The sequence below is a fragment of the Chelonia mydas genome, chromosome 6 (assembly GCF_015237465.2).
Source record: "Chelonia mydas isolate rCheMyd1 chromosome 6, rCheMyd1.pri.v2, whole genome shotgun sequence".
Lineage (NCBI taxonomy): Eukaryota > Metazoa > Chordata > Testudines > Cheloniidae > Chelonia > Chelonia mydas.
The window spans coordinates 39,345,274-39,366,324 of NC_051246.2; the positions used below are offsets into that span (position 1 = coordinate 39,345,274).

General features: G+C 40.7%; 1 protein-coding gene across 8 annotated transcripts in view; it reads left to right on the plus strand.

The window, feature by feature from the left end:
• Positions 1 to 21,051, plus strand: part of PARVA (parvin alpha) — a 98,449-nt gene that overhangs the window by 21,987 nt on the left and 55,411 nt on the right. For 2 of the 8 annotated variants that reach the window (XM_043550240.1, XM_037899834.2), the window contains exons 1-2: positions 8,567 to 8,596; positions 9,154 to 9,223. The exons of 4 other annotated variants lie outside the window; for them this stretch is intronic. In XM_043550240.1, coding sequence (XP_043406175.1) covers positions 8,582 to 8,596; positions 9,154 to 9,223 — 85 coding nt within the window. In that variant the 5' untranslated portion in view covers positions 8,567 to 8,581. Of the gene's footprint in view, positions 1 to 8,566; positions 8,597 to 9,153; positions 9,224 to 21,051 lie in introns of those variants that run through there. 2 more of the 8 variants (XM_043550239.1, XM_037899832.2) reach the window with 1 other exon arrangement.

Here is a 21,051-nt window from a genome sequence, read left to right on the forward strand (position 1 = left end):
TCTTTTTAAGGGCCTGATTCTGCCATCCTTACATGCATTGATTGATTTCTGTGGAATTACTTGCACCAGACCTACTCCAAATCCTGATGCTCTGAAGTCAGTGAAAAGGATCCTGTTGACTTCAGTGGGTTTTGGATCAGGTTTATGATGAGGTACTACTTTACATGAGTAACGGTGGGAGAAATGGGTCCCAGGAAGATTTTTGGTGTGATTAATATTCAATAGAGTTGAGCAAATGTTCTGAAAGTTATTCTCTCAAACTTTAAAATAACTTGCTTTAGCTATGCTCTCACTCTCTGTAAACAGGTTTTACCGGCATAAACTCCTGAAAATAGAAAATTTCTAAGTCACATGCATGGATATAGACGGCATGGATTTTAAACTTCACCTGAAGTACTTGCATACCCATTTGATCAAGAAACAGAAAAGGGCATACTATATGACTTATCAGGCCAATCATAACTAAACAACGTAGCCTGATTGTAAAATACTTGCAGAGAACTGATTACAAACAATCCACAGATGTAAAAAAAAAAAAAAAAAGTCAAGTAATTTTAAATAACATAAAAACTCAATTCTACCTTTTTGCTCAGAACACTTTTTAAATATCCCATGAAGCCAATAGGATTACTTCTTAGTAACTCTGATTTTGATTTACTGAACATGAATGAGGATGGCAGAATCAGGCCCTAATTCCTGATGAAATTACATTCTTTGATAAAATAAAGTAATCTAATGAATTATTATTTGAAAATTATTTTTTCACTTATTGTTTTAAGGTTAACTCACCATAGAAATCAGTATTAGATAAGATGAGGTCTATTTTCTTTCAGAGATATTATATCTGGTAGTGACTGAGAATCCAAATCAATATTTGAATTCACATTTATTACAGAAAATAATTAATAGTAATGTGGATTTTGCCATAATTTCATTCAAAATACAAAGCCAGCAGAAATTAATGTTTACTACTAATGTTCACACTGTTTAACATCAAAGCTTAGTAACTCAAGATATTATAAGTGATGATATCAAATATATTTCTTCCACTCCACCTAGAAAATGGTATCATTTTATTTATTACAATGCATTTTTAACCAAAATAAAATAAGACTCTTTAAAGCAGCGTTGGATTTATTTGCTGTAAAAAAAACATTTTCACTAAGTGCTATGTAATGACGCATTGTGCCTATAGGTTGCGAGTTCTAACCTGGCCATAGTAACCAAAACCATCTGAGGTCTGTATTTTTTGTTTGTATTAAATTAGTATGGTGGTATTGGGTTAGCCCCTATTAGATACATCATATAACTTTAATAATCTTCAGTAATTGGCCCCCTGGTACTGAATGAGCATGGAAACCTCATCCTATCTGACCTACTTGAAGGTCAAGGTTGCAGCATATTAAGATAAGGGAACTTATTCTGTTGCTCTCCATGCTATTCCTAGATTGTGGATAAACGGAGGACTTCAGTCTCCATAGCTGCTATTCTGGCACATTGCAAGGCACACACATTCAATAAAATAATTTAAAGGAAAAACTCTTTTGATTGTGCCAGCTGGCATCAGGGCATAAATGTTTATGAAGTCACCCCAGGACTTTAGAAAGTTCTTTTATTGTAAAAGCTTTGTGTACACTGAATACATATAACCGCTGATGCTTACACTAAAACATTGTTTTCTTATTGTTAAATAACTTTGTCTTGTGGATGGTAGAAGCGGAATTGTAGTGGTCACCATTAAAAAGTCAGCATTTACGCACAATTACCATACAGTGGTATTGGAGATGCCACAGTTATTTTCTATTTTGAATATAGGGAAATACTGGCACATATCAGATACCACTCTGTGGTAACTCTGGGCAAACATTCACAGGAAACTGGAAGTTAACAAATAGCAACTGCTGCAAGTGACAAACGGTAACCTTTACTTATCACATGACTATTTTCAGCCAGTCTGAAACCAGGAAAGTCTAAATCTATATAATATGGTTTACTGAGAAGTGTAAATATTTTCACATTTTTACAGTTGAATAAAACTTATGTTGCATATTAGGGACCAAATTCTGCCTTCTGCTATGCTCTTGCCAGGACAGTAGGATTCTTTAGGGGTGACCTGCAGTAGGATTTAGCCCTACAAATTCATTTGAGGAGAATATTTAAGACCTAATGAGACAGATTCTGCCCTGGGTAATGATACATAGGACAAATTCAGTGAGAGTTCCATGGAGGAATCTAAGAGCCTAAGTTGGATCAGTATCTATAAATTCTATCCTGATCAAAGTTGTGCCACAAAAAGCATTGTTAAAAACATAAGAGTTTGAGAACTGCCTTTTTGATGCAACGTGAACCTTGCCAAAAACTAATGTATCGTTTACAGGAAATTAGAAGTTAGAGAGGATGAGTCAGTCTACTTCAAGGCTAAACCGTTTCCATTGAACTTAAATAATGAATGCCAAGACCTAGAGACAAAACAGTCAGCTGCAACAGTTTTCCCTTCTTTGATTGTGTCTTCCATTCAGTCCATGCCATTCTCTTTAGGGAAGTCCTCTGTCCCTTTTACTTCACCAAGCATTAGGAGTGTAAACATAGATCATTGTAACCTTTGGAGAAAAAAACAACATTCTATATATTGCTTTAGTGCCAGTTATCACAGAGTGCAGGTCAGCATGTGCAATTTTTGCCTCCAGGGCATTCTTTTACAGGAACTTGCCACCAATTTTTGTAATATCTGTCTCCATAAAAGGACAGGAATAAATAAGTAATCTGCTTTAGCTTCACACTTAATTCTGAAAGGGCACAGGTCATTTATTTCCAGGCATGTACAAAGATCATGACATAATTGCTGAATTACAAAGCAACCAATGAGAATGTTGCATTTATACCAACTCTGAATAGTTCCTATTTGTAACAGTTTCTACATTTGTTCTGGTATTCAGGTTTACGAAACGAACACTTTTAGTGGTGTATTATGTTAATCTAACTCTTGATAGAAACTAGAGAGAAAATGGGCTTTTATATAAACACATTTTTTTAGATCCTTTTAATGCTGATTATTCACTTGGTGTACAGAGTGGTTCCATGGCCTTGTGAATAATGCTTTGTATTGTCATAGACAAGACAGAGATTTGGAAAGAGGCTTTTGAGCACTGTGTGAAGGTGATAATCTCAGTCTCCAGGGAAGGAGAGGAAGAAAAGGTGGCTGCTTGTATTATCCTCTTATATTCCTCCCTGGCCAGTCCTTGAACAGACCTGCATTTCCTGAAATGAAAAGGGACTTAATTATTTAGGGTTCCTAGTCAAGCTACTTCTTATATCTGTATTGGGGCCTCCTGTGGCATTTTTCAACCTGATATAACTGTACATGTTCAAAAGATTAGGCCCTTGATGCTTCCAAGATCATACATACCATACTCCTGGGGACATTCTGTGGCAAAAAATTAAAAATTCTGCGCACAATATTTAAAAATTCTGCACATTTTATTTGTCATAAATAAATGCAGAGGCTCCAGCATGGCAGTGGGGAGCACAGGCCACTGGCTATACGAAGGTGGGAGATCACTCTGTAGCCTCCCCACTCCCCAGGACAGGGACTCAGTGGTGAGGCTGCACCCGACCCTGACACAACACAAGACCTGGGCGTGCCCCAGAAACACCTTGAGGCCCTGTCCCTCTGTGCCAAGTGCACCAGGTGTGGGGCAGGCAGGCTCAACCAGGCAGGATCCAAGTGTGGAGGGGCTCAGTGTGGGGGGATCCAGGTGTGGGGTGAGAGGATTCTGTGTGGGACAATCTGGGTCCAAGCAGCTCAGTTGGGGGTCTAGGTGTGTGGGGGATCTGGATGCACAGAGGCTTGTTGTGGGGGGAGGGTTTCCAGGTGCAGGGACAATGGGACTCTGCAGGGGCTTCCAGCTGAAAGTGGTTGGGACTCAGCAGAGAGGTTTGGGTGCTGCAGAGTGGGGCTTGGTGGGGTGGGAGTCTGGGTGCAGCTAATTGGGGGTCAGTAGCATGGCGGTCTGCATGCAGGGGCTCAGAGTTGTGCAGGGGGGTGGGGCTCATCAGGGTGGGGATTTGAGTGAAGGGAGCTCAGTGGAGGGTGGTCTGGGTGCAGGGGTGGGGGTCTGGAGGCAAGGGGTCTGGGTGCAGGAGGGCTCCAGATGCAGGGGTTGAGGTTCAGTGGGCTGGGGTTCGGGAATGGAGGGCTAGGGGGATTCTGGATATACGGGATGAGGCTTGGCGGGGGTGTCTGGGTATGGGAGGTCCAGATGCATGGGTGTTGGGCAGATGGGGGAACAGCTCCCTGTACAGAGACCACTTCGTCTGCAGCTGAGGAGCGATGAGGGCAGGAAGCAGGGGAGGATGCTGAACTTCCTGCATCTGGGGAAGGTTTCTAGGGGTGAGTCTGACACAGCCCCAGCCACTCCTTGCAGGGGAAGAGAAAGTCCCGTCCTCTCCTGCCTCCAGCCCACACAGGACTAGCAGCTGATCCCAGCTCAGGGTAGGAGCCACTGACTGGTGGTGTCCCCAACCCTGCAGTGATTTACCTCTCCACTGGCTGCTCCGGGTGCCTGAAACGATGTACCTGCACAGCTAGGGAGTGGTGCTTGACTGCTGTTGCAGCTTCCCTTTGCTTCCCAGTCAGAAAGCCATTTTTCTGCCAGGAAGCAAAGAAATCTGTAGGAGACATTAATTCTGCGCACATACAGTGGCGCAGAATTCCCCCAGGAGTAATACAAGGAGCAGGGCTTGATGCGGGTGTGTGTGTGAGAGAGCGAGAGAGAAGAGACCCACAACTTTGAAGCTACTTCTGACTATGCTGTGACTGAGTTCATGAAGCTCTAAGCAAATCTTGTGTACACTGCAGGGTTGTGTTCTTGTGAAGTTGGCCATAGCTTTATGTGAGATTTGGGTTGAATAATCTTAATTTAATTTAAAAGAGCAGTTCAAAGCTTGCTTAAATAGAGAGCATTTGAGATCCTCAGGGGGAAGAAGCTTTATTTATTTATTTTATTGTATGAAAACACTTTTCACATTTTCAAAGCCAGCTAGGGGGTTTAGCCACATTAATTTTAATGGGACTTGGATTTCAAAATCCCAACCTATATTTCTAAAAATATGAGCCCATTTTATATACCCTGCTAACTAACTACATACGGGGCCAGATTCACTCCCATGGATGCAAATGGCAACCTCCTGTGCCGACAGGGGAGGCATCCCCCCTGCAAATTCCACTTGAGAAGGCAGCCTTCAATTCTAACCAAGGCTCCATAGGAGTCTCATTGGCAGAAGTGCCCTTGAAAGAGTAATTGAATAAATACATCTCTCAGTTGCTCTGGCCCTGCCCACTTTGTGGGGTGTGTCAGCAAGCTCCAGACAGAGTCAGGGTAGGGGTTTGCTGGAGGCTTGTGGCACTTCCCCCTCCAGCCATACTTTCGGCCATCAGACATAGAATTGGGACCTTGAATTGGGCCAACTGGCTACTTTTGTCAGAAGATTCTTTTCATAATAAGCAACAGCACTCATGGAGCGCAATAATTATTAATGGGAATTATTGTCCTGTTTGGAATATTTTCACAGGAGAGAATACTCATTTCTGTCTCTAAAGTAAGAAGGCTGGTCACATGCTCACAATTCAGTTTAAGTCAATCGTTCTTCTAACAGCCGCCAGTTTTCATTGAAGTCTTTCACCAACAGCACAATTTGGGTATCAAATCTATTTTGTTTGTCACTTGAATTTTTACAGTATGTAACAATTGAGGGTTAAACTCATTGACATACACTTTAAACTTTTTATATATAAAAGTTAATATATAACATTCCTTTTGTGCCATACAGTATCTAATTAGTCAAATTACACTATGATTTACATTTCTTGGTATTAAATTAATCTTTCACTTTAGAGCAGTGAGTATCTTTCTGATTTCAGATAGTTTGAGGTCATGGGGTAGTGAGGAGGACATAGGTTCAGCATAGAGAACACCAGACCTGGAATGAGGTTCTGCATCCTATTGTTGGCTCTGCCACTAAATTGACGTATAATTGTGGGCACTTAACCAGTCTGTGCCTCAGTTTCCAGATATATAATATGGGAATGAGAATGCGTATTCACCTTTGTGAAGCACTTTTGGCTCTACAGATGAAAAATGCTAAATATTATTGTAAGAGTATTGTTCTAGGATTAAAGAGTGGACGTAGCTCAAGAAATGCTTTGTAAATCCAGGAATTTTGTTTTGGGCCAAATTGAAAATGGTAACCTTAACACCCAGTGTTAGTGTCTGCCAGGATTTAAGTCTAAAGAGTTTGAGTATGTAAGTTAAGGCTTTGTAGAATGATGTTAGAGTGTATGAACTTGTCATTCAGCATGTGTTTGCATTATTCCAGTAGAATGGTGTTAACTAAAATTCAGCAGTTGTCTGACATGTATGTAATGGTTTCTATCAGTGAATTTTACCTTCCAGAGAATGAAGGCAGATTACTAGAAAATAAGTTTTAAACAATTCTTTCTCTCAGAGATACAGAATTATTAGTAGGATTTTGAACTTCTGCTATGTACATGATGCTATTCCACCAGGAGATGTTGTAAGAGACTCTGTGCTGATTTAGAGAGAATGAGGTCTACTCTTCATTCCCCAAAATCAATGTTAGTTATGAGTTGTGAGGAGGGGTTCAAATTAGGTACAACAAGCAATTAGAATGCCTTCATTGTGTTATCAAGAAAGGCATAATAAGTATATTGTTATACTGTAACATTTTGTACTTCAAAACTAGAATAACTCTGAAAAAGTTCATCCCGGTAAATCTTATGTTCCATAGGAGGAATTTTATCCTTTTGGTGAGTGACTTACAATGATTGTTTTGTAATGCAATATTGTTTATACTGTAAATCTCTTAAATTTTGCTGGGCCTGTAAATAGTTTTATAATTGATGCTTACCAGCTAGCCTTAATTGTTTCAATGTGATCAATATAAGTTTTAAATGTGAATCTAACTTTTTAACCCTATTAATCATAAAACTGTCTGAGACAGCTTGTGTACAGTAACTTCTATTTTTTCCCCCTATGGTGAGTCATGAGCATATGCTAAGTGATTTCTAAAGGGAAAAATAAATAAATAAAACCCAATACTTCCTCCTTCTAACAGTTTTTTGGAAACTAAAAATCTATCATGTTCCAATGGTCTTTTATATAATGGCATCAATGAAAATGAGACTCTCAGACTGTAGTAGCGTTTAAAAGGAGTTTATCAACACATGCTGAATTGTGGGGGTGGAAGAATTTGTTGGAGCAGTGGGTTTGGAAACGTGTGTGCTCTACCTAGAAATTAGATATAGCAGTGCTTCTGTTTAAAGTGCTCATGGAATTAAAACCAGAAACCAAGTGAATATGAAAATCCCCTGTTGTTTACTCTCAAAGAAAAACTCCAGCTCTGCTTAGTCTTTTTTTGCTTAATCTTTTCTCCTTCCAAAAATATTTTTAGAATGAAATAAAAAAGACTGAAAAAGAAGTATTTCAATTTTCTAGTTCAATAAATTATTTTTTTCACCCTGTCATTAAAATTTGAGGGGTGGGGGAGGAACCTATGGAGCCAAATCCTGTTCTCAGTTACAGTCAGGCAACATGGGATTGCACAGCTGTAACAAAGACCAATATTTAACCCCCTCCATGCACAGTTACTGTAAAGTATGCCTTGTGAAAAGCAGCCACTGCGTACTGGTGAGTGTCTGTTTACAAAAGTGTCTTTTGGCTTTGATGTAACACACACAGCATCTGTTGTGTTGTTTGCAGAAGGCAAATGGGCACATTTAACACATGTAAACTGGCCATATATAATACTGTTTAACTCTCACATGACTCTGGGTTGTGCCTGTTCTACTCTGAAGCTAATGTTCAGTAGACTTCCACTGAAGTCAGTGTTGGCTAGCACGGCCTTGGGGCTTACATCTTCAAGGTACAGACTTTTAATTATTTCTGACAATACCTTTGTGATGTGTATAAGTATTATTCCCATTTTACATGTGGGGAATCTGAAACACAATGACCTGTTTCTTGGGACACCGCTTAAGTCTATGAAAGAGCCAGCCCTAGAGCTCAGGTGTTTCTACCGCAGAGTATGTCTCTACGCGGTCGGTGTGATGGCAGATGTCGGCACTCCTGAGCCAGCTTTGATCAAGCTGGCTCGCTAAAAATAGCAGCGAAGCTGCAGCAGCACAGGCAGTGGCATCGGCTAGCTACTCTAAGTACATACCCCGGGTCCCAGGCAGGTATGTACTCAGACTGCTCGCCAGTCCTGCTGCCCACGGCTTCATAGCTATTTTTAGAGAGCTAGCTTGATCAGAGCTAGCTAAGGGCATTCCTACACGTAGTGTAATCACAGTTGCAATGTAGGCATACCCTCAGTCCTGTGTTCAGTATGCTAGATTACACTGCCTCTTGAATATTTAAAGTACTATCTCTCTCTCCCCTTTTCTTACCTTCTTCCTCCATTCTCTTCTCCCAAGTAATTTTAATTCTTGCTTTGCTCATTTTCCTATGGGGCGCTTTTCTTGTTTACGTGCACATCCATCTAATGCCAAAAGAATAAAGAGCTGATGGATTTTGAAAAGGTAAGGATTTGTAGAAACCACAACAAAAGACTGGGCTGGGATTTGTTACTTTTTTTTACTTTCTTGTGACCCTACGTTGACTTCTGAAATTAATTTTTTTTAAATCCTTTAGTTTTTCAAGGCCTGTTTCTTTATCGACTGAAGCATATAATTTTACTCACATGGGTAAAAGCTGTGTCCTTAAACCTTTCCAGGATCAGGTCCTTAGTTTTTAAGTGGATTATGAGACCAGAAAAAAACAAAACCACCCCAAAAACCAAATGTAGAACTGATTGATAGAAACTTACAGAACAGCCTAGAGACTTTTTGTAGAAAATGTTACATATAAATGTTGCTTGCTAGCCCAGATCTACGGAGTATAAAAAGAGAGACTGATTTTCCCTGCACGCTGAATCTGTTGTGTCTCAGGAGCTCTAACATTTATCAGTTTAAAAATGAATTGTGTATAGACAAATGCATGCTACATGATTCCCCGTTTTACTCAAGGAGTTAACAGTCTGGAGCTGTGCTTGATGAACCAGATGGTCTTTAACAGTAACATTGTTCATATTGTTTAGATTATCCTGTTGCAAGTACAGCGCCTCGTTTACCTTTTATGGAAGAAAGTGTGGAAAATTGACCACAGATGTAAGTAACCAAGAATGATGTCTGAGGCAATTCTTACCAGGCCTCCCTCTCTAACACGCCTGATCCTGCAGATAAAAATAAATAGAGAAATGTGAGGCAGCATGAGAAACATCTAGTGTTACCTATTTAAGTATTTAATTTGAGCTCTGTGAGCTACTAAAATCTTTATTTTTTTTAAACTGAGACGTCTTCATATTGGATTAGTTTCAGTCATACAATGTAGGCTGCCTGAATGTATATTTTATCCAGGTACTAAATAGCACATAATTATATATTTTTTTCCATCCTGTTTAAAAAGGGAGGAGGAGAAGCCAAATACGCTGACCTCAAACACAGTTTCTGACCCAAAAATCTTCCTGAAGAGATTGGCGCCCATTTTGTGCTGTAATGAGAGAGTGTGCAATCCCCCTTAATATTGATTTGATTGGTATCATAAGCAAAGGCTGTGCCAAGTTAATTAGAGCTAGTCCATTGTTACTCCTAATAATGTATGACTGAGTTTGTGCCGTGTCTTGAAAGGCAATCCCAGATAGAAATAAACTTTTTTTAGACAAGTATCTCTTTTGTGCTGTATCTGGAATTGGAAGGCACAGTGCTTAAACAGAACAAAGGAAAATCTCCACAAATGAAAGCAATAAACCCTGTTTTATAAAGTCCTTTTATTTCCTATCACTTTTGTCTCTCTCCCTCATTTCCTTCCTCTTATTAGGAGCTGCTGTCAAACGGCATTTACCTCTGGCAAGTGGTTCCCTTCGGAGCTCTAAAGCTGACACCACTGCATTTGCATGCAGGTGCTACTGCAATAGAGTGCAGCCCCTCTTGCCGCATGCCCCCTGGGAGCAGAGAGGGCCATAAACCCATTCATCACTTGTAGACCCAGAAACTGAAAAACTTCAATTTGTTTTTATAAATTAAATGTCTTGGCTTGTATCCCTTTAGCCTATGGTTGAAAACAAGATGGCAGCTTTCTTTGACCTTGTTGACAGCAACACTCTCCTTTATTACACCTAGACTTAAATAAAAGATATTAGAAGTGTTTCCTATCTCAGTCAGTGCTTTTGATCTTCATTCTGAGAACACATTGAGCCTTTGTTACATAAGTGAAACTTCAATGACTTCCAGATGCGTGGAGTAGCCGATCGTGGAACTTGGCCCCATAGCTCTAACACTGTGAAATTGCCACATATATAATTAATACAAATTGTAATTAAAAATTACAAGAAATATCCATTATACTGAAGGAATATCAGGAAGTTTGAGATTAAACTCCAAACTCTGCAATATAAATTACTAACATTAAAAACAAGAGAGTTAGCAATTTTCCCTGTGGAGAAGAAAATAGGCTTTTACCTTTCAGATAGAAAATACAGCAATAAATGCCTTTTTAAAATGCTGCTAAATTGCACACTATAGAGAGTTAGTATGCCCGTCTCTAATACTTGTAGATCACAAGTAAAGTTCTTGTAAGTTCTTGTAGATTACAAGTAAAAATAAGTTTTAGACTTGAATGGCAACATGGTTTAATGGACTAAAGCATGGGTCTGGGAGCCAGGAACTCCTAAATTCTAATCCTTCTCTCATGTGGGGTACTGGGAAAATCCTCTCTTTGTTGTCCTCATCTGTAAAATGGGTGTTGTGACAAATCCCTACATCAAAGTGATATTGTGAGGCTTAGATTGTAGTTCTACTATGAAAAGTGACCTTGTAAAAGTGGCAAAGAGTCCTGTGGCACCTTATAGACTAACAGATGTATTGGAGCATAAGCTTTCATGGGTGAATAACCACTTCTTCAGATGCATGTAGTGGAAATTTCCAGAGGCAGGTATAAATATGCAAGCAAGAATCAGGCTAGGGATAACGAGGTTAGTTCAATCAGGGAGGATGAGGCCCTCTTTTAGCAGATGAAGTGTGAACACCAAGGGAGGAGAAACTGCTTTTGTAGCTGGCTAGCCAGTCACAGTCTTTGTTTAATCCTGAGCTGATGGTGTCAAATTTGCAAATGAACTGAAGCTCAGCAGTCTGGTCCTGAAGTTTTTTTGCTGCAGAATGGCTACCTTTAAATCTGCCATTGTGTGTCCAGGGAGATTGAAGTGTTCTCCTACAGGTTTTTGTATATTGCCGTTCCTAATATCTGATTTGTGTCCATTTATTCTTTTACGTAGGGACTGTCCAGTTTGGCCGATGTACATAGCAGAGGGGCATTGCTGGCATGTGATGGTGTATATTACATTGGTGGACGTGCAGGTGAATGAACCGGTGATGGTGTGGCTGGTCTGGTTAGGTCCTGTGATGGTGTCGCTGGTGTAGATATGTGGGTAGAGTTGGCATCGAGGTTTGTTGCATGAATTGGTTCCTGAGCTAGAGTTACTACGGTGTGGTGTGTCGTTGCTGGTGAGAATATGCTTCAGGTTGGTGGGTTGTCTGTGGGTGAGGACTGGCCTGCCTCCCAAGGCCTGTGAAAGTGAGGGATCGTTGTCCAGGATGGGTTGTAGATCACTGATGGTGCGTTTGAGAGGTTTTAGCTGAGGACTGTATGTGATAGCCAGTGGAGTTCTGTTGGTTTCTTTCTTGGGCTTGTCTTGCAGCAGGAGGCTTCTGGGTACACGTCTGGCTCTGTTGATCTGTTCCTTATTTCCTCGTGCAGGTATCTTTGCCGCTTTTACAGATCCAGACTAACACGGCTACCCCTCTGATACTTGTAAGAGTGGTGTTTCCATACACAACAGATCAGCTGCCCTCCGAGCATACCCAGATTCATATCTGCTTACTTCAGTGACAAAAATGATGATTTAGTTTTCTACTCCTGCTAGCACTGCAGAACCACCACAGCTATGAGAGAGGGAGTTTGATGCAATTCTGGCTAATATATCATCAACCGACTTCTTTACTAACTTAATACTGCAGGGCAAAATTCTACCCTCTGTTATCTGTGAAACCCCTTCGAAGCCAATAGGATTGCTGAAGTGAAATTGAGGACAGGATATGGCTGGCAGATTCTTTATTACTCCTAAAGATGGACAAGCCAGAATGAAAACAGCTAACTTTAGTGATCCCTGGTTGAGTTTGGAGAGCTGGCCATTAAAAAAATTAAAATCAGCTAGTTAATATTTGTGCAACCTTTCGCAGTAGTACATTGTAAAATCTGATAAGCATAGATGGTTTCAAAACAAAACCCCAGATCTGTCCGTATTGTCATAATTACCAGAGAAAAGTACAGACAACTGGATTTTGTGCTTGGACTGGGTATTCTTCATGACAGTTGTGCAAGGCTGATATCTTTCTCCTGCTTTTTAACTCATTCAAACTAGTGTTGTCAGAAAAGATTGGAATCAGTCCAGGGTTTTGGGTGTTCTGGTTTTAATTTCTTAGACCTGGAAGTGTAGTGAATTTTAATGCAGGGTTTTGCAAGGTTTGGCACAAAGTTCCTGTAATTTAATCTGGATTCCTGGTAGGTAATTAATTTTTTTTTTTTTTTTTAAATAATGTAGCTCCAGAAGGATGGCAGCAGGAGAGAAATTTTCTTTTACAACCAGCCCATAGGAGTCTCCTGCTGGTCCATTGAGTATAGGAAAGTTTTAGTGGACTGCAGACCTAAGAAAATAAATCACCTTTGTTATCTAGAGCTGACAGGTGAGAGGATGAACGGAGAATAACTGTAGTTAGCACCGCCTTATGGAGCCATTGCTACATACACCAAACTTTCTCAGATATTTGGTAGCATGCCAGGTATACAACAAGCTCAGGGGCAAGTGCTGAAGGCATGTTAGCTTCTAGGCCAGGGGCAGGCAAACGTTTTGGCCTGAGGGCCACATCGGGTTTCCAAAATTGTATGGAGGGCCGGTTAGGGGAGGCTGTGTCTCCCCAAACAGCCAGGCGTGGCCCGGCCCCTTCCTCCTATCCGACCCCCCCTGCTTCTTACCCCCTGACGGCTCCCCCGGGAATCCTTCCCCAGCCAACTCCCCTGTTTCCTGTCCTCTGATGGCCCCCCCGGGACCCAAGCCCCATCCACCACCCCTTGTTCCCTGATCACCCCCGGACTCCCCACCCCTGACTGCCCCCTGCCGCCCCATCCAACCCCCCCTCATTCTCAATTCCTTCCCCCCGGGGCCCCTGCCCCATCCAACCCTCCTGTTCCCCACCCTCTGACCGCCCCGACCACTATCCACACCCCTGCCCCCTGACCACCACCCCAAACTCCTCTGCCCTCTTACTGTGCTGCCTGGAGCACCAATGGCTGGCTGCGCCACCCAGAGCACCGGTTCAGGCCGGGGCTCTGCGACTGTGCTGCCCGGCCGCCCAGAGCATTGCGTCAGCGGCACAGCGCGCTGAGGCTGTGTGGGAGAGGGAACAGCAGGGGAGAGGGCCAGGGGCTAGCCTCCTGGGCCAGGGGCTCAGGGCCGGGCAGGAGGGTCCTGCGGGCCGGATGTGGCCCGCAGGCCGGAGTTTGCCCACCTCTGTTCTAGGTCATGTAGACACTAGCATCTGGTGGGTTCACAATAAGTATCATCACACAGCTCAATTGAAAGGATTTTAATTTACTAGGACTGGCAGAAAAGAAAGGGGAAAGATAGTCTCTCAGTATGATGGCTTCGCCAGTTACAACTGAAGATCAACACAGTACTTACTTACTCTGTCTCTAGAGAATTGTTCAATTGGAGGGTTAGAAAGATAATAACCTGCACAGCAGAGTCATAGTAAAGGAAATTGCTTAATTTTTTTCCTTGTTTTGTGACGTCCTGCTTCCCTCATGCCTAGTCCACAAAGGAAGGGGAATGATGTTAAAACTAGAGATGGGCCCAAACTGGTAACGTTTCTCGAAACTCTTGTACTAGACTTTGATGGTTTAAATAAAATAGAACTCAGGAGCTGAACCGTACCAGGTCTGGCAAAACCTATGAATGAGGCTTTCCAAAACAAAGAGTACCTGCTTTGCTTATTATGGGTGATAGGTCAACGCTTCATACTTTTTTTGAATTCCTAACCTCCTCCTCCCTGAACGTGGTGGTTCGGACCAAATGGATATAGATCTGAATCTGCCCCCGGTTTTACAAAATCAAATCCCAGTTTATAAGCTTTAGAAAAAAAAGAACTTTCTTAGCTCAGCTCTCTACAAAATATGTTCTTTTTGGCCTTGAGGTTCCAGAACTGAATCATTCACTTTTTCAATAAACTAAATGTACCTATTGATCTTTAAAAAGATCTGTGCTCTGAACCCTGGCATAAAACTTTTTGGGCTTAGAGTTCAATATTCAAATACCTACAACAAGTATCCGTTTTATACTGACAGGTTTCAGAGTAGCAGCCGTGTTAGTCTGTATTCGCAAAAAGAAAAGGAGTACTTGTGGCACCTTAGAGACTAGGGACTAACAAATTTGTAAGTCTCTAAAGTGCCACAAGTACTCCTTTTCTTTTTATGTTTTATACTGTGTGTCATAGGGTCATCCTTCTATCTTCCTAATCCCAAATGTACACGACATCGGTTAAAAAGCATGATAAACTTATGAAAACAGCCAAACTAGCTCCATAAAGCATCTATAGAACTCTCCAAAAGTCAAGGTAACTCTTGATTCAGAGTTGCCTTAGTGAGAGTTAAGCGCTAGGTCTGGTAGAAAGGAAAGCAGCATTATATATATTTACCACATAATCTAAAAAGCCACTTGTGCTTATTTTTACTCAAACTGGTAACAAAATATTCTCTCTGCACATGACTCAAGAGAGAAACTTTGTTTTACTAGTTTCTATCTTGTATTCTGGTGGTTTTTCTTCAAAAGTTCTGCGACTCTAAATTTAAACTTGGGAATGCAAGCCCTCCTGGAGAGGCACTGTGGCCTCATGGATAATGCACTTGACTGGAACTCAAAAGGAGACCTGGGTTCTATTTCTATCTCTGCCACTCGCCTGCTGGGTAATCTTGGGCAAGGTACTTCACTGCTTAGTCAATTTTCCTATCTGTAAAATGGGGATAATAATATTTACCTTCCTTTGTAAAGTGCCTTGAGATCTGAAGATGATAAGAGCTATATGGTGGAATTATTTTATTTTTAAAATATTGTAGAATATAGGAAAGAGATCTTTTGTATTTTTGGTATCCTGTAAAAATGAAAAGATTTTTTTTTCCTTTCAGAATTACCTTTTCACAAACTATGCCACTATTGGTAGAAGCCTGTTTTCATGGCTAAGACTATAATGAAAGCCATCTACCAGCTAGGGTTCCAGGAATAACCTACACATCTGCTGCAATCAGCCAAAAACATAGAGACTGTTATTGAGATGAGTGGTTTTGGTTAATATGCATCATGAAGCAGAAAAAATTATGCCTATATATTTCAGGGCAGAGGTAATTCTCAAGAAATTGTGTGTAGAGAGAAATAATGTATGGTTAGGGAATAAAAATGTAAGCCTTGAACTTCCTATCCTGAATATATAAATCACTGCAAGTTTTAAAGCTCTTGCATGACTCATATAGAGAGGTCATTGACCAAATTTGCTGATGCAGGCAGGATGAAACAAATTTGGCTACATTTTTATGATTTTTTTTCCTGCTGCTGTTAGCTTTTTTTATTTACCCAAAGTAATACAATTTTCCAGAAAACTGTAGCAATTCTGACATATGGAACTGCTAACCAATTCACTGTCTAGGTGCATAACTGTATGGGAACAGTGGTTGTCAGTAAATTGCTTAATGTGTGACAGGAAAGTAGTCTCTCACAGGAAACTTATTGCCAGCTAGGTAATATTCTAGAGAGAGAGTGAGAGAGAACAAAAAAGAAGTGGAGTATATAATGCAGTTTAGCAGATAGGATCCTGAGATGACGGAAATTGGAGTCCAAGTTAAGTAACAAAGAGACAAAGGGAAGACAGAGAGAAAGTAACAAGAAAGGGACAAGAAACGAAAGATGGTCTTGTTCAAATACAAGTCAAAGGGTCAAGAGGCTTAGGCTCTATTCCTGGCAGTGTCACACAGACCCTGGGCCTGATTATGACCTCACTTACACCGGTGTAAATCAGGAGTAATTACACTGTAATTTTTCACCTGTGGAAGTGAGATCATAATCTGTAACACTGAGCAAATTACCTAGTGCCAGATTCTGCTAGATATACTCTCAGTGAATAGTACCTTACTTCGCAAGTGGCCCTATTGAAATCAATAGAAACTATAACACTGGAGGAAGATACTACTAATATGAGTAAGGGTGGCAGTATCTGGCAGTTAATCTCTTTAGGACTGATTCTGATCTCCATACTAGTTTTACACCATTGGAACTCTGTTGACTTAAGTGTACTTTCTCTCCCTTTCTACTGGCATTAGTAAGGGCAGAGTCAAGCCCTTTGTGCCTCAGTTTCCTTACCTATGAAACAGTGATAATTCTACACTACTTCATTACTCAATATAAGTATATCTGGTTAGTTAAGCTTTAGACCAACACATAACCTGATTTAATAGCGGGCAATGGGAGTTACTGGTTTGGAGGGGGGAGTTATATTGTTGAGCATTTCAAGTTGAAAAGCTTATGAATGGATTTTTTTGGTAAGGATTGGGAGTATCTCTATGGATGTAAGTCACCTAGAGACGTGAATATAAATATAATAACAAATGTGATTCTTTCATCCTGTGTGTTGCGACTCCCCAAGCTGCTTGCAAGATGAAAGTTGGTGGTCTTGTCATATATTTATTCACACTTGGACCTTTTGCAAGAGGCACAACAAATAACAATTGCATAGCTGTGGATTTGTCAACCTACTGAGAGTCTGTCTCTTAATCTGAAGTCATTTTTGATATGAGTGAATCATGTTGTGTTAGTGGTAATTTATTTTAGTAGACAATATAATGATAAATTAAACAGTAAAAAGTCACCAGAACCAGATGGTATTCACCCAAGTGTTCTGAAGGAACTCAAATATGAGAACTACTAACTTTGGTATGTAACCTGTTGCTTAAATCAGCTTCTGTACCAGATGAGTGGTGGATAGCTAATGTAATGCCAGTTTTTTTAAAAGGCTCCAGAGATGATCCTGGCAGCTACCGGCTGTTAAGTCTAACTTCAGTACCAAGAAAATTGGTTGAAACTACAGTAAAGAACAGAATTATCAGACACATAGATGAACATGCTGTGTCGGGGAAGAGTCAACATAGCTTTTGTAACGGGAAATCATGCATCACCAAACTATTAGAATTCCTTGAGAGGATCAACAAACATGTAGACAAGAGTGATCCAGTGGATATAGTGTACTTGGACTTTTTCGGAAAGCCTTTGACAAGGTCTCTCACCAAAGGCTCTTAAGCACAGTAAGCAATCCTGGGATAAGACGGAAGGTCCTGTCATGGATCAGTAATTGGTTACAAGATAGGAAACAAAGGGTAGGAATAATTGGTCAGTTTTCGTATGGGAGAGAGGTAAATAGCAGGATCCCCCAAGGATTTGTGCTAGAACCAGTGCTGTTCAACATATTCATAAATGATCTTAAAAAGAGGTAAACAGTAAGGTGGCTAAGTTTGCAGATGATACAAAATTAATCAAGATAGTTAAGTCCAAAGCTGACTGCAGAGTGTTACAAAGGGAGCTCACTGTGTGACTGGACAACAAGATGGCAGATGAAATTCAATGTTGATAAATATAAAGTGGAAAACATAATCCCAACTATACATACAAAATCAACTTTTACCACTCAAGAAAGAGATCTAGGAGTCATTGTGGATAGTTCTCTGAAAACATCTGCTCAGTGAGCAGCAGCAGTCAAAAAAGCTAACAATGTTAGGAACCATTAAGAAAGGGATAGATAATAAAACACAAAATATCGTAATGCCACTAAATAAATCCATGGTATGGCCACACCTTGAATGGAGTTCTGATTGCCCCATCCCTAAAAAGATATATTAGAATTGGAAAAACATACAGAGAAGGGCAACAAAAATGAATAGGGGTATGGAATAGCTTCCCTATGAGGAGAGATTAAAAAGACTGGGACTGTTCATCTTAGAAAAGAGATGAATAAGGGGAGAAATGATAAAGGTCTATAAAACCATGACCAATGTGGAGAAAGTGAATAAGGAAGTGTTATTTACTCCTTCCCATAACACAAGAATGAAGGGGGTCACCCAATGAAATGAACAGGCAGCAGATGTGAAAAAAAAAAAACCAGCACAACACACAAGAAGTTACTCCTGCAAGAGTGCACCGTCAACCTGCGGAACTTGTTGGCAGGGGATGTTGAGAAGGCCAAAAGTATAAGTGGGTTCAAAAAATTGTTAGGTAAGTTCACGGAGGATAGGTCCATCAATGGCTAATAGCCAAGATGGTCAGAAACCAGGACTGGACGATAGGGGATGGATCACTCTAAATTGCCCTGTTTTGTTCATTCCTTCTGAAGTATCTGGCATCAGCCACTGTTGGAAGACAGGATACTGGGCTAGATGGACGCTGGTCTGATCCGGTATGGCCATTCTGTTGTTCTTAATGTTTTGCTGTCCTGAGCTTCAGTCCTCTAGAATTGCTGAGCTTGAATGATACTTGCCAATGTAACACTTGTCACTTGCCCTACATTTTCTTTGAAGATTTATTATATTTGCACTTCTAAAAATACAACCCTGACAATTGTCCACTCCTTTTTGCAAAATGCTAGTCTGTTTCAGTATGATTCATGTGTGGATTTTACCCTTTGTTAAGGTTCCCGGTGAAAATGAGTTTTTCCAAAGTCCTCAGTGTTGGCCTGACTTTTCTCCCATTGAAATCTGAGTTTTGTTGAGAGCTTTTGAAAATGCCACCCTATACTTTCACTTTTAGCTGTTGCTAAGAGAATTTTGAATATCTAGCGCATTGTGTTTTCTAGGCCAGATTCTTGACTGTGGTTAAGGGCCCTTTGCACTGGCTGCTAGAGTGGTGCAAAATGACTTTAAACCAACCCTACTGGAACTCATAAAACCACCATGGCAGGTTTTACACCATCTGCTCCGCCACTCTCCCTGGGAGAGAGGATGTGTTAGCTGCAAGAAGAGATATTCCAGGGTGTGGAGCTAGAGGGCACAGCACTCTACGGTCAGCAGAGCAGGGTCTAGGAGACCACTGAGGCAGGTTTCTTTATGAAAGGATCATTTTAGCCTCTGTCAACCTCAGGATTGGGGGAGGCAGGGCAGTGGTGTAGAGACCTCACCATAGTTACACTGAGCATGAGTTCTGGCCCATTATCTCTCTCTCCCTGGGTTCTTATATGACAGTAATTTTGCTTCTCCTTATTCATACAGTGTGTATTCTTTTTTTCCCTGACAAGATTCCTGTCTTTTTCCATTCAAGTAGATTAGATTCAGATTTTTTAAGTGAATCTGCATCCTTTTGTGATCTACGCACCCTTAAAATGCCTCAAGGGGAGTTTGACAGACACAATACATGTGTGGGACTTAGAGACTATAAGAAATAGCCTGACTGGCTTTTACTTTAAAAACAACAACAGCTTCTCTTACATTATTCTGTTGCGTTTTAATTACCACACTCTGTAACACTATATTGTTAAGAAAAGTATCATCCTCCAGGGTGCAGCAGTAGGCATGCCTGGGAGTGGTAGAGTATGGGGGACTTTCCACCAGTTTTTCACCCTTCAGTCCTGGTGGCAAGTTGCAGGGCTCCTAATTAAAATTAGAGAAACCTCAAGGCTTCTTAACATTCACTTGCAGTAACTTCTAGGAAATAGTGAGACAGATAGTGTGGCTTAGTGGAGAGGGCAATGGCCTGGGGTTCAGTTCCTGCCTGTACCAGTGGTGTTTTGGTGGCTTTGGGCAAGTCCTTTCACCACTCTGTGTCTCAGTCTCCCCATCTGTAAAATGGAAATATTGGTACTTTGACTTCCTTTGAGATCTATGGATGAACAAGTGCTTTATAACAGCTAGGTATAGATAGATGCTGATGCCTCTTATGCGTAGTGTGCAGGGAGAGGCGGTGATGCAGAGCTGACTACTCTGGCTTTGCCACCTGGGGATTTCCCTGCACACAACTAGCTCACTGTCCCTTTTGTACAGGGTAGAGCAAAAAAGAAAGAGTAGCATCCAGGATCAGGCCCTGTAATTTTTTGATAGATTTTATTAATATAAACAGAAGGCCAAATTATTTACTGGTGCAAACTGATGTAACAGAATTTGGCTTAGTATTTTTAAAAATATCCTGGCATAACATCAAGTTTTTTAAACACAAATTTCTCAAGCCAAATGCTGTGTTTGTTGGCTTATCTGTTTAAACTGGAGGCACATCACTTCTCATATAATCAACAGTTTAAAGATGGTCCATAAATCATTAATTTTTATGACATATGAGGTTAGGCAGAGTGCATTTTTTCTACTACTATCTGGATTTTCTCAGGACCTAGATAATTTTATCTCATTTACATCAAACATGCAGGTAACTTTAGAATTCTGTGTCTGCATTATTTCTAGGGAGGCATAATACAATTACAAATGACAGTAATTGACATTACATGCTTTAATTAAATTTCCTCCTCTCTGAACCAAAACCTTTTAACCAAGCATTGCAGTGCTATTTCTGTATTTCTTTGTTACATGGGTTAATGTGCTATGTGGCAGATATGGTATTTATCCATTTTCACAAATTAAGCTATCAGTATCATGTTGACTTTAAATTGTTTCCTATATTGATGGCCAAAACCACTTGAAAAAGATTTCCCTCCTCCCTTTGCTAAACTTCCTATTTTAATGAAGCTGAAAATTTTGGGGCTGAAAATCAACCCTTTATGACAGTTTGGGAAGCCTAGGCCCAAAGCATCTCACCAATATGCTGTTCTTTTCTGCAATGATTTCTGCGTAGGGCAAAGGGAAGCACATTTTC